General features: G+C 41.5%; 1 protein-coding gene across 1 annotated transcript in view; it reads left to right on the top strand.

The window, feature by feature from the left end:
* PLPPR1 (phospholipid phosphatase related 1) overlaps window positions 1-13,240 on the top strand; it is a 109,061-nt gene that overhangs the window by 59,243 nt on the left and 36,578 nt on the right. The window contains exon 2 of the mRNA XM_044265251.1: window positions 10,293-10,481. Within this exon, the coding sequence (XP_044121186.1) occupies window positions 10,293-10,481 (189 nt within the window). The remainder of the gene's footprint in view (window positions 1-10,292; window positions 10,482-13,240) is intronic.

Genomic DNA, 13,240 nt, shown 5'->3' with positions numbered 1-13,240 from the left:
TCAGGTCATCACTTTCACTTACTTACACATTTCACATCACTGAGTTTTGGCCTCCTCCCCGCCCCCACCCCCGCCACCCCAACCCAGAGACCTGAGGCAGCCTGGGGAAGTGCAGGGCCAATAAAGGGCAAAGTTGGTGAGCTTCTCGGGCCAGAGTCCTGGGCCTTCCCCTCCACCAGCCCCTGGAGTCATTCAAAGCCTTGCTGGAGAACTTCACATTCATCACTAATGAATATTCTCAAATGACAAAATCATTTTGAATTTTTATTCTGCTTTCTCTGATATTAGCTGTGCTTGCCAATTTTGTGTTGTTCTATTCATCCGTGTCATTGAATTTTTAAAAATTCCTAATGGCAGAAGATCAAAGAGAAAATTCTGTGGCCCAATTTAGCTTAACTTAGACTTAATAATTATCCTTTCCTTAGTGTAATTGTGTATCGACCGAGAATATTATACACTTGACATTTCTCCATATTATTCACCAATAAATAACAAATTTGATGCTAGAGGATAGAAATGGGAGGACAAAAAGACAAGAATGTTATATTTATATCTGTTCTTTAAAGAGTGGCCGGGCAGGAAGGCCTAAGCCGCCCGGACTGAGAGGAAGACCTGTGTATTTTCTCCTAACTGAGGAGTAATGCCTGATGAGGTTTACTGGCTTGTTCTCTAGTCAAATGATAGGCTTTTTCTCTCCATTACCAAAACATGGGTAGGACAAAGCCCAAGGTGTATGACAGAAAATTGCTTAATTTACCTGAAATAGCTATCACTGAAGATTTGGGAGGAGTAGCAAGACACAATCATATGTGTCTTAGGATCATAACTCTTTAGCAGCAAAGTAGGTGATGGCACGAAGGGGCTGAGATCCCAAAGGCAACATGAGCAGGTGGGACAAGATTTCAGAAGTGTACTTGGCAGAGTATGGGATCCTGAATAAGAACATGGCAGCTGGCAGAACAAAAATACGATAAATAGGAGGGGCAGTGCGGTCAGAAAGACCCGACAACTCCCCAGGGATGGCATGAGGAGGAGTGAAAAGGGTGAAGGAAGAATGGTCTGGAATGACGTTGAGAATTCCAATGCGGGTGACTGAGAAGGTATTGATTAGATTTACCAGAATAGAGAAACTCAAGAAAAGTGGCAGGTGAAGGGGAGGAGAAATGCCAAACTCCAAACGACATTTGGACTATCTGTGGACCACAAGGTTGGTGGTCAGAGGAGTGTGCAGGGGGGCCAAGAGTGGTGATAGGAAGGGTCGACAGAATCAATAGAAGAGTAGAATCCAAGGAGGGGCGCCTGGGTGGCTCAGTGGGTTAAAGCCTCTGCCCTCGGCTCAGGTCATGATCCCAGGGTCCTGGGATCGAGACCCGCATCAGGCTCTCTGCTCGGCAGGGGGCCCGCTTCCCCCTCTCTCTCTACCTGCCTCTCTGTCTACTTGTGATCTCTGTCTGTCAAATAAATAAATAAAGAGTAGAATCCATAGAAAGAGATGTGATCTCCCAAGAAGAGAGCAGGGAAAGGAGGGGCAAGGATAAATCCTAGGAAGGTACTACTGTTTATAAACCAAGCACAATAAAAAGGAAGTAAAAGCAGTCCAGGAAAGAATGGTCAGAGGCAGGAGAAAGTAGTGGTTTTAAATGCTAAGAAAGGAAAGAGGTGGTTATGGGGGGGGGGGAGGGCTCAGGTAACCCCCATCTTACCCCAAAGCCATGTAAAAAAGCATTGAAAAGAACAAGCATGTTGTATGAAAGTGTTGAGTCACTATATCGTATCGTTGAGACTAATATACTGTATGTTAACTAACTGGAGTTTAAATAAAAACTTTTTTAAAAAGGGAAAGAACAGGGGTGCCTGGTGGCTCAGTGGGTTAAGCCGCTGCCTTCGGCTCAGGTCATGATCTCAGGGACCTGGGATCGAGCCCCGCATCAGGCTCTCTGCTCAGCGGGGAGCCTGATTCCCCCTCTCTCTCTCTGCCTGCCTCTCTGTCCACTTGTGATCTCTCTCTGTCAAATAAATAAATAAAATATTAAAAATAAATAAATAAAAAAGGAAAGAACAAACCTATAGCACTCAAAGAACAAGAGAAAGGATTAAACACTTACCATGTGCTAAGCATTTTACAGACCTTATCTCATTATGCTAACTCAGGTTTGAAGTATAAAAGAATGGTTACATGGCACCAGAGGTTCAAATCCTGACTCCACCATTCACTAGGTCTGTGAGCTTTAATTATTTTTCTTCCTTTTTTTTTTTTTTTTAATTTTCTCATCTTTTAATGAGGGTAACCCAGTATCCTACGGTGAGGTATGAGTATAATGTAAGTAAATGCATTTTAAGTTATATAGCTTGTTATGTGGCTAATCAATGAGTCTTTACTATCCTTTATTTGGGATTGCCTCTGTAATATCTGTCTCCCCCACAGAAAGCCCCAGAGATCATGACTGTTTGGTTAACAGTTTAATTATTGGTGATTCAATTTTGTTAGCAGGTGAATGCCCCCAATGCCTGCACGTAGTAGGCACTCAATAAATATTAGTTGAATGACTGAACAATCTCATTTCATCCACATATTCTCGCCTATGGGTATACCTTTGTTCTTGTTAAAGAAGGGGGGTGAGTTCTCCTACATACACTGGTCTATTGTAAGTTTTCCAGATTTCACAAGAGAATGTTATTCTTAACCACAGCTTAATTGCCTATTAATTAAAAGACACAGGTCTGAGGAGGGAAATGGAGAATTATTAATCAAAAGGCATAGTTTCAGTTTCAGTTAAGTAAGATGAATAAGCTAAAAAAAAAAATCTGAGGTACATTGCCCCTGTGACCAGTAATACCATATAGCATGCTTATTATTTGTCAAGGGGTTGATCTCATCTTGTGTTCTTACCACAGTAAAATAAATTTTTCAAAAACTCTCTCAGAAAATATGATCTATAAAGGGCAAATAAGGATCAAATATACTGACAAAGGAGAATTAACTAATGGCTTAATAATTTTATTTTTACTCCTTCATATCTTGAGAGATGGTATTGTTTGCAAATAACAAACTGAGAATAGTTACACGGCTCTTAAAAACTCGTGTGTGTAGAAATATAATATTTATCAAGAAGCATCATTTTGTAGATGGAAAAACTATCTGATTATTCAGTCCTGGCTAATGTGATGATTTTATATTCTCTTACATACTTTGGTGCATGTGGTATTTGTTGCTTATTCAGAAAAAAAATTTATATTCTACTCAAGTTTTAATTAAAAAAATAGCTAAAAGTTGTTGAGTACCTGATAAGTGGTTTTGATATCCTAAATCATATAGTTCTCATACCATTCCAATGAGAACTCATTTCTCATGTAAGGAGTGAGTTACCCATTTCACAGGTGAGGAAACTAAGGAATAGATAGGTTATGTAATTGATTCAAAGTCATACAGTGGTAATTAGTGGATTTGGGATTTGAACCTGTGTGTATTAGTCACTTATAAGTATAAGGAACTTGCACACTATCAGATAAGTATCAAATAAAATAATGCTTCATTGAAGGATTTTTTGTTTTACTCTCAGTAAGAAATACATTTCATACTATATTATACACACTTCCTCTGCCTGTATGTTATATACTAAACATATTTCACATAAAAAACACTTGCTCTTACTATGTGTGAAACTCTCTGATATATGCAATTCTATTCTGTTCTCTTCCACTAAAAGAATTCTAGTTGAACTCTGAAGTTGTGTTCATTTGTTTCATAACCCAATAATGGTTTCAGACCTGCAGTTTGGAAAACCACCATACTAAGGGACATATTAAGAGTCAATGATACTAAATGAGTATAATAATAAGTAGAAATACCGTTTACTAAGCATTTACTATGTTCCCCAATACGGTTGTTGATGTTTATGTATAATATCCTCAATTCTCATTACAACCTTGAAAAGTAGCTCAAACTTTCCTCACATAAGAACTGGGACGTGGAGAAGTTAAGGGACTTGTCCTACAGAGATGAGCCTGATTAAAGTTCTTCCACTAGTCTAATAATAACATGTAAGTATATTCAACAATTAAATCAATAAAAAAAATACAGGTCTGTATTTCACTAGCAGGTTACCTACTAGAAAATAGTCTCTAATTGACTGCCACCTAATAGTTTCTTAAAAACCTAAGCTGAGAGAAACAATACCTGGGAAGAAGTATTTGAAGTATATATAGTCTGGTTCATTCTTCCTAGTCAGACAGTGCTTTAAATACACAGTTAATATACAGTTTACTATACCATTCTTGTGCTACCCCATTTTTCAAATGGAGAAACTGAAGCACAAGATTTTAAATCCCATGCCTAATAAGCAGCAGAGTGAATTTCCAACTCAGGAAATGTGTCCCACACTCTAGGCCTTTCATCATGCTATCTCTCTAGTTCAACCTAGACCGAACCGTAACACCCGCCTCCTCAAGTCTGTCCCACAGTATTGCTTTTGTGCATTTTGCTTTGATGTGATGTTATCAGCCTATGTTAAGAATTGACAGGGGAAGGAACTCGTGGGTGGCTCAGTCAGTTAAGCCTCTGAGTCTTGATTTCACGCTCAGGTCGTGGTCTTGGGGCCGTGAGGTTGGTGCCACATCAGGCTTCGAGCTCAGGGGGGTATCTGTTTGAGATTCTCTCTCTCTCCTTCTGCCCCTCCCCATGCTCGCACCCCTCCTCAAAATAAATAAATACATCTTAAAAAAAAAAAAAAAAGAATTGACATGGAGTCCCATATGAAAAACAGCACCATCGTATTCCACATTGAGCCCTTATTTATCACACCTTTTATAAGAACATAGGAAGAATTCCAGTCCAGTTACTATATTAGAAAGATTCTACTTATCTTTATCCATTGGTTAGTTTTATCTTACAGATACTGTGAAATGTGCAACTGACCAGCATTTCCCTATTGTGTTGACTATTAGAAAACTTTTACTCCAGGTTGGAATTCTGTCTCCTTACTTGTGTCCTTTCTTCTTTTGTTCCAAGTTCTCACCAATGCTCACTTTATTTAATGGAGGTTGATAAAACTCCTTTTTGGAATGAAATGAGAATATATAAACATGCCTCATTGCATATTTATGATTTAGTTATTAACTTTCCTACAAATAAGGAAACTGACACTAGGAAACATTTGAATAAACCACTCAAGTCGGTAGTACCCAGTTGTCATGCTGACATATTTGTGACCTGATTTTCCGCAGACCACAAAAGTTTGGGGAGAGAAATGCATCATATTTAGTCATCATCCTGGGTCCACCCCATGAGTTGTGTGACATTATGCAAGTCATGTAGTCTCTCTGTGCCTCTATTTCATCACCTGAAAAATGGAAATAATAATATACCTACCATGCAGGGTCATTGGGCAGAAGCAGAGTTAATGTATGTAAAGTTTTTGGAGAGTACCTGGGATGTATGCATCATATATATCCTGACCCTTATTGGCACCATCTCTTCCTCCTCTTTCTTGGCTCTTTCCTCTGTTGTTTATGTGGAGAACTTCCAACCCCTCTCAGAGGGTCACACTTACTTCTAAAGGTGCCCATGGAGGTCTCACAAGGGCTCATGATCCATTTTCTTATGTTTTCCCTCCTGCTTACGACCTTGGTTCACACTTCCATTAGCACCCTACCTGTGGGTTTCCCACCCCAGCCCTTGTGTGCAGCTACAGACACTCGAGCTTAGCTAGCTCTTTCTTAATATGAAAAGCCTGCAAGTCCTTCATGTGTATGATTTCCGAAAGTCCTCACTAAGACATTCCCTCTGCATCACAACCACACTGAATCTTACTATCTAAGCTCTGATACAGTTCTCCTTCTGCTGAGTTTCTTTTATCCCTGCTGTCTTTGAACTGATCATATACCCCTGGGGCTTAGTTCAAACCAGTCTCCTAAATAGACCCCATGCTGTCCTCTCCATCCCCTTGTACTCCTTTCTCTTCCATCCATCAGCCCTTTACCTATTCTTCTGTCAACTCCCTCCCTACCAGTTCACCAGACACAGGCAGCCATGTATGAACCCCAGCTGGGGACCAGCTGACACCCTCCTACAGATCTACCAACCATCGCCTGGTTCTTGTGTTGATGAGCACTCCCCAGCCGGATCACAAATTCTGCACCTTCACAGCACTTAGTCTGGGACTGAACACAGAGGCAGTTACCACAACCAGTTGTTGTTGACTGATTAATTTGCAGTGGGCTTGATAGCTGCTGGCAAAACCAGAATGAGAAAACCCTCTGGGGAGGAAAGCATTCATTGCCTCAGGTCAAGTGACCTAGCACCCCAGTTAGTTTGGGATGATCTCATTTTGAGCACTGAAAGGTCCCATGTCCCAGGAACCTCTCAGTCTTGAGCAAACAGAGATGGTTCATCACCTAGACTGGGCTTCCCCAGTTTCACATATGCCCCTTACACTCCAGACCAGATACCAGTCCTCTCATTCCAACCTCACATGTCTGCTCCCAGGTTCCTGGATGAGTGCACACATGTACACACACACACACACACACACACACACACACACACTCGTACTCACTTGCTGTCGTGAGTCATACCATCATTACCCATTCCCCGACTCTTTGAGCTTATATCAGGTCATATAAATTAATGTTCACAATTGCTCCAGACTTTACAGACCCAAGGGACGTGTACTGTCATCTCTGCCCTTTCCCTCAGCTTTGTGACCGTCCCCATTATCACTCTTTGTGACCTTCACTTTTCTCTAATCACTGGAGGGTAGTGATCTCAACCCTGAGAGGCAAGATTTCAGATATTGCTGGCTTCTGCCTTCTGAATCTTTGTGGAACGGTCAGGATTTAATGTGTTTTTATATACCAGATTGTCATTCTTGGGAAGTGAAGCTGAGGGGAAAACCGTGGTACATAAGGCCCTTCCCCCCCGCCCCAACAGCCATAATTGCTCCTTTCACACGGGTATCATCAACCCTCCACTAGTGCTTGGGTCCGGCACAGCCTCACCATCTGCTCATGTGACACCAACATTATGGCCTCCCTCCATGCATCCCTAAATGGCGCTGGAGAAGGCAACAGAGATGGCAAGTGTGCCAGCTGGCACCAGCGACACAGTCCTAGACAGTGATGGATCACGGCCCAGGACCGAGAGGAAGGAGGGAGGACTGATGGCTAATCGTGCGCTGTCATCAGAGTGGCAAGGCGGACCTCTTCTGCTCATGGAAGCAGAACCACTGCAGTGTTTCTGTTCCTGCAGTAAATGCAGAGCTGCTTTTTAATATGTGGTCCCAAGAGAATGTTCCACAGAAAAGAAACCTAGAAATCAAGATCTGAATCATTCTGACTTTGCTTCTGTACGTGTCTAACTGGCGTTACAGGGGACTCTCCAGGGAGTTTGAGCATTACTTGAAGATGCAGGCAGGGGTTTCTGGCTAATCAGGGAGAATGATCAGGGTCAGTAGACTTATGCTTCCGGGTCAGTTCTGTCCACCAGGCTGCCCAAGTTCCCACCTTTCCATAGCACCCTGAGTCTCCGAAGCTCTCGGTTCCTCACTTAATGCCCTGCAACTGACTAATTCACACATTCATTCCATTCTCTCTCAGTGCTGCTTCTGGGATTGAACTAGCCAGGCAGCTGTTCGAGATTTATTCTACAGATTTCAAATTTAGGCATACCGGCCTTGGCTTTTTTGTTGGCATTAGTATTGATTTTGATGTATTTGAAGTTAGATGGTTCTATGTTCTAAAAGCTTCTAGCCTCACTAGAAAGTGAGTCTTTTTACCTTTGTACATTTTTGCTTTTGTGGACTTCACTTTCATCCTGCCCATTTTAAAATGGAAGTGGTAGCACAGAGGTATCCAGTAAAGTCTGACACTTGTCCTCGGTGGAGGAAGCTAGATGCCATTTTTGTTTTTGTTTTATTCAAAAGCTCCCATAGATCCCACCTGTTCTCCAAGTAGCTGTTTCCTGCCTGTTTTCCAAGTAGTTGTTTCCCAAGGGCTCATGAAGCCACGGGACAGAAATATGTTTCCAGCCACAAGGAGGAGATGTCTAGAAATCCCAGATCAGGCCTGTGCAGGAGACACAGACAGCCCTAGAGAGAAAGCCCCCCAAACTGTGGGAATCATAGTGTTTCCTCAGCTCCGAAATATCCAGGTCACCTGACTAGGCTCCTTCCCATCAGGTCAGCTCAGTTGACCAGTGAAACAAGAAAGGAAGAGAAACTTTGTGACCTCGACGATATATACTAGCTTCCAGCAGGAGCACCCATTAGCAGGGGCAGCTTTGGAGCACCTCTCTCTCATACTTACCCAAATCTCCTCTCTGGGGCTAAAAATAAAAGAAAGCAGAGAGGGCTGACCTGAGCACTGGTGATTTACACGTGGCAAATTCACCGAGAAATACCGTCAGGCACAGAGAAACACACGGGAGTATCCAGAGATGACTAGATGGTCAGAAGTTGTGACAGAAGGTCCACTGGGGGAGAGGGGAAGGAAAGGCCAGAGAGCAGAATATAGTCCTTGTAGAACCAGAGATAAGTCGTGTCTGAAGGGCGGTGCGTGGGAAGTGTGGTTTGCGACCTACCTGGAAATAAAGAAAGGAGGCAATGGTTGAGATCAAGGACAAAGACCCTTCTAGCAGAATTGTTAGGAGTTCACATTTAAGGCACACTACAGCTCAAAGCCCCTGAATCCTTTCAGCTGTAACGAGGAGGCACTGCAGGGATAAGATCACAAGTGGAGGCTGTGTCAGGTTTCAGAGAGTGGCCAGAGTGTAGAGCTTCTCTGTAAAGCTGGGGCTAAAGAAATGGATAGGAAACAGGTAAAAAAGAGCCTCTCTGCATTAGAATTGAGCCTCTGCCTCCCCCCCATAACTCTTCAGGCTTTTGTGGAGGGTGAAATTTTGATCCCATGATACAGGTGGGGTTTTTTGGGGGGCTTTTTGTTTTGTTTAGTTTTGTTTTTTTCTCCTGGGGATCAGAAAAATGTGGGTTTCTAGTCCCAGACTTACACTAACTAGCTATGTCATGACATTGGGTTAGTCATTCCAAGGCTGGCATAAGAACTTCTTACCTTTTAGCCTTCCTTAAACCCTTCTTTTCTCCTTATTGCCCCATATGTACTTCCAAACAAAAATAATTTTAAGCCATAAAAAATGTACAAAGACATCCTCCCAAGATCTGATTTTTTCCCGTAATGATTACTTTGATACTTTTTAAAAAAAATCAACACTTAAAAAAAAATTTTTTCCCCTCCATTTTAGTTTCCCTGCTTTGCTGATTCTCAACCTAAGTACCTGTTTAGATAACCTGTTGGACAATTCAGCAGTGCTCCGTTCCCCTTGCTGGGCCTCTGCCGCCTCATCTAGGAAATAAAGGTTTAGATGGGAAGATCTCCAGGACCTCTTCCAGCTTAATTTTCTGTAATTTCATAACCTCAAAAACCTGTCTCCTATCTACCTTTATCACCATCTTATTTGGCATTTTAGTGTTTCTAAATATAAATAAGAAAACTAATGTTGGCTTTTTCATATTCCCTCAACTTCTCATACCCAAAGGCTACATCTAAACCTCGGTGAGTACCTGGGACATTTGTGAGTCGAAATGAAAGGTTAAATATGTCCCCTTTTATATCTAAACCTTATGAAGGATCTGTGTCTATGATAAGAGGTTACCAGGAAAGCCCTGGATTTACTGGTGGAAAGCATTTTGGAATAAAGGCACCTTTTTGGAGAAGGTGACAGCTGTGCCTGGTCTAGGATTCCTGGACCATGTGTTCGGCTAGTAATTTAGGGTGTGGTTCTAGGCTTTTAACGTGTCTAGGCTTCAGCTTTCCTGTTTGTTCATTCATTCATGATTTACCTGCCTCTAATATTTTGTAAGAAGGTAGGTAAGTCTATCTCTAATACTTTATGAAATTTCTCACATCTACATCTTGCCAGTTCTTATGCCACTGCCCCTTGACTTTTCACCACTGTCCCGATTGGAAATACTGCCTTGGCTCCCAAGCATCCTCTGAAAGGGTGGCCAGCAGAAGTGGGGTCTCCCTCCAAGCCTTGCCATGGTCTGCCTTTCCGATGGGAGCTGTTCATTATTTTCTGGAAAGTTTCTATAACAGATGTTACGAGGCAGACAAGCAAGCACACACTCCCCGAGCCCAGAGCGTGCTGAGGCAGGCACGCACACACTTGCCAATACCAAAAGGAGGAGAGCGGCTGGGGTGATGGAGGGAGTGTGTTCTGCGGGGCGAGCGCTGCTCCGAAGTCCTGCTAATGTCTCTGTGTGGCCATGCTGTATTTTCAGCTTGTCATCATGGCTGGGACAGTGCTGCTTGCCTACTACTTCGAATGCACTGACACTTTTCAGGTGCATATCCAAGGATTCTTCTGTCAGGACGGAGACTTAATGAAGCCTTACCCGGGGACAGAGGAAGAAAGCTTCATCACCCCTCTGGTGCTCTATTGTGTGCTGGCTGCCACCCCAACTGCTATTGTAAGTACAGAATAGACTTCTTCGTTACTGTCAGATCCGAAATAACATTTCCTGTCTTCCTTTTCTCCTTTTTCCTCCCTTCCTGGGCATTCACCAGCAGCCTTACTGGGGTGTCCTGTTCCAGCCAAAGCCTTGAATGGAATTCTGCATTTAAAAAAAAAAAAAAAAACCCTCATTAAAATAGGCCTTGTCTTTTATAGATGGCTTTTGTTTTTGGCGTCTGAATGTATATAAATATATGCATTTTGTAAGTAAGCGGGAATGTTCTAAATCAACAGGCTTGATTGGCTAGTACTTTAGTGAAGAGCAGCCGCTGTGCTCTCCGGAAAAAAAAAAAAAAAAAAATGCTGTGGGTGGTATTCAAGAGAGGTCTCGAATGTAAATGCTGGCGCTGATTTAAAGACTCAGATCGGAGTGGAACAGACTCCCCAGGGCCTTCGTCTCCTGCTGTGCTGATTGAACTTCCAGACTGGGCTTGACCTGAAGTTTGCTGTGATTCCTCCTTGGTGACTCTGGCTGTGTTCGCATTACATCACGTTCAATTCAGCTGCAACTTTACCTTCATTTATTTCATTCTTCTCTCTCATGAGGCAAAAGAATTGGCTGGACTCTTCTCAGAAGAAACTGTTTCAAAAGCCTAAACTCAATAGATCTGTGTTATCCGGTAAAGGGCTTGAACCCTTAGACATTTTAATTTCAATTTTAAAAATGACTTTGTGAGTGTTTTAAGATAAACCTTTCTGTGTCTGAACAGGCTACAAGGTCAGATTAGTTGGGATGTAATCTCCGCTGTCATTTCCCCGTATCTCTTCTAAGAGCTGCCTCCCCCCAGCTCTGACCCCTTCTCCCCACTACCCTCTTCCTCTCCCCTCTTTTGGTAATAAAAATATTGACTGCCATGCTGAGAAATATTCCGATGGCTCAGACATTCAGTTCAAGTATTTTCTATGTAAATGTTTTGCTTGCTTTAAGATGAGTAATGGAATAGAATTTTGAGGAGAAAGAATAGGGGCATAATGAGTCATAGTACTCTAATTTCATTTCGATCATTGATCCTTGGCTCTACAAGTCCCCCCACCCCATCCCCCCATGCCTTTAAATGATAAGACGATGCTGTAGCAATTAAGGTCAGCAGTGATAAAACTGCGGTGTGTTGGGGGTAGTTAAAAATACAAGCTCTCCAGTCTAACACACCTGGATTCCCATCCTGTCTATGTGACTTTCAGTGAATCACTCTGTTGCTCCCTCTCCCCCCACCATAAAGCAGGGATAACAGGACTCCCTATTTCATGGAGCTCTCATGAGATTTTAATAAGATGGTTCGTACGAATAACTCCGCACAGTGTCTGGCATGTACTAAGTGTTTAGAAGTAGGGGAACAAAGAACCTGGCTAGAAACTGTTTTTCACCCTCTTCAGGATCACAGACCAACTTTCTGTACCTGAAGAGAATGAGATTCCGCTTAGAAACCCAGGAACTGCAGTAGACTTATTCCGGAATCATGTCCTGATGTCTTTCTGTCTCAGAAGCGTATCATTTTCTTATGTATTCAGACATCTCTCTGAGAGATATGTTGAATTACTAATGTATTTTCTTCTCTTCTTCCTAGTCCCAGGATATATATCATTGCCTAGGTTCTCCTGTAATTACTTAGTGGAATTAGAGAGATTGTTTTCCATCCAAAAAAAAAAAAAAAAACCTAAATAAAGCAAGGGAAACTGATTAGGAAAAATTAGGGCCAAAATATATATATATATATATATATATATATATATATATATATTAGTGAATCAGAAAAAAATAGAATTAACAAATAAAATCAGGAGCTGATTCTTTGAAAAGTAAAATGTACAAATCCCTAGATAGTCTAATATAAGAAAAGCGGAAGTAAAAAAAAGTTAAAACATATACATATATATGTATAAGCAAAAATACATGAACCTTTAAAAGTCTATATTGTATTTACAGGGCAACTGGGTGGCTCATGCAGTTAAGCGTTTGTCTTTGGCTCAGGTCATGATCCCAGAGACCTGGGTTCAAGTCCCACATCAGGCTCCCTGCTCAGTGGGGAGTCTGCTTCTCCCTCTGCCCCTCCCTGGCTCATATGCATTCTCTCTTGCTCACTCACTCACTCTCTCTCTCAAATACATAAAACCTTAAAAAAATAAATTGAATTTACAAGTCTCTGCCAGTAAATGCTTTCTTAATAAAACTGGTAATATTTTATGAAAAGATAATTTACTAACAATGTCCTAAAAAGATGTAGAAAAGCGAAATAGTGAATAAAAACAGAATAAATTTTTAAACATATCTAAAATTTATCTCGTAAAATGGTGCTGAGGACATGTAGCTGTAAAAATTCCTTCAAACTCTCAAGGAATAGAAAATCCATAATTCTATAAAATGTCCCAGAGCCTAAAAATAAATGGAAGGCTTTTTAGTGCACATTACAAAGCAAGAAAAATATGGATTTTAAACACTTAAAAAGTCTGCATGCACACCCACAAAATCACACTCGGTAGCAAAAACAATCTCCCTTACGAAAGTTGATGCAAGCATATAGAAAAGGATTGATACACTTGTCTACCTAAAAATAAGCATTTCTAACCAAGACAAAGACCACAAAAAGCTTACAGGATCTATGACTCAAATGTAAATATCCTTAATATTTACTTTTCCTTAAAAAAATGAGCTTCCCAAATAAAAACAGAAGACAAGAATAGACAAGTAACAAAACAGTAAATTGACTGTGTGCCTGA

This window comes from Neovison vison, chromosome 9 (assembly GCF_020171115.1).
Source record: "Neovison vison isolate M4711 chromosome 9, ASM_NN_V1, whole genome shotgun sequence".
NCBI lineage: Eukaryota > Metazoa > Chordata > Mammalia > Carnivora > Mustelidae > Neogale > Neogale vison.
This window is presented reverse-complemented; position numbering and strand designations above follow the sequence as displayed.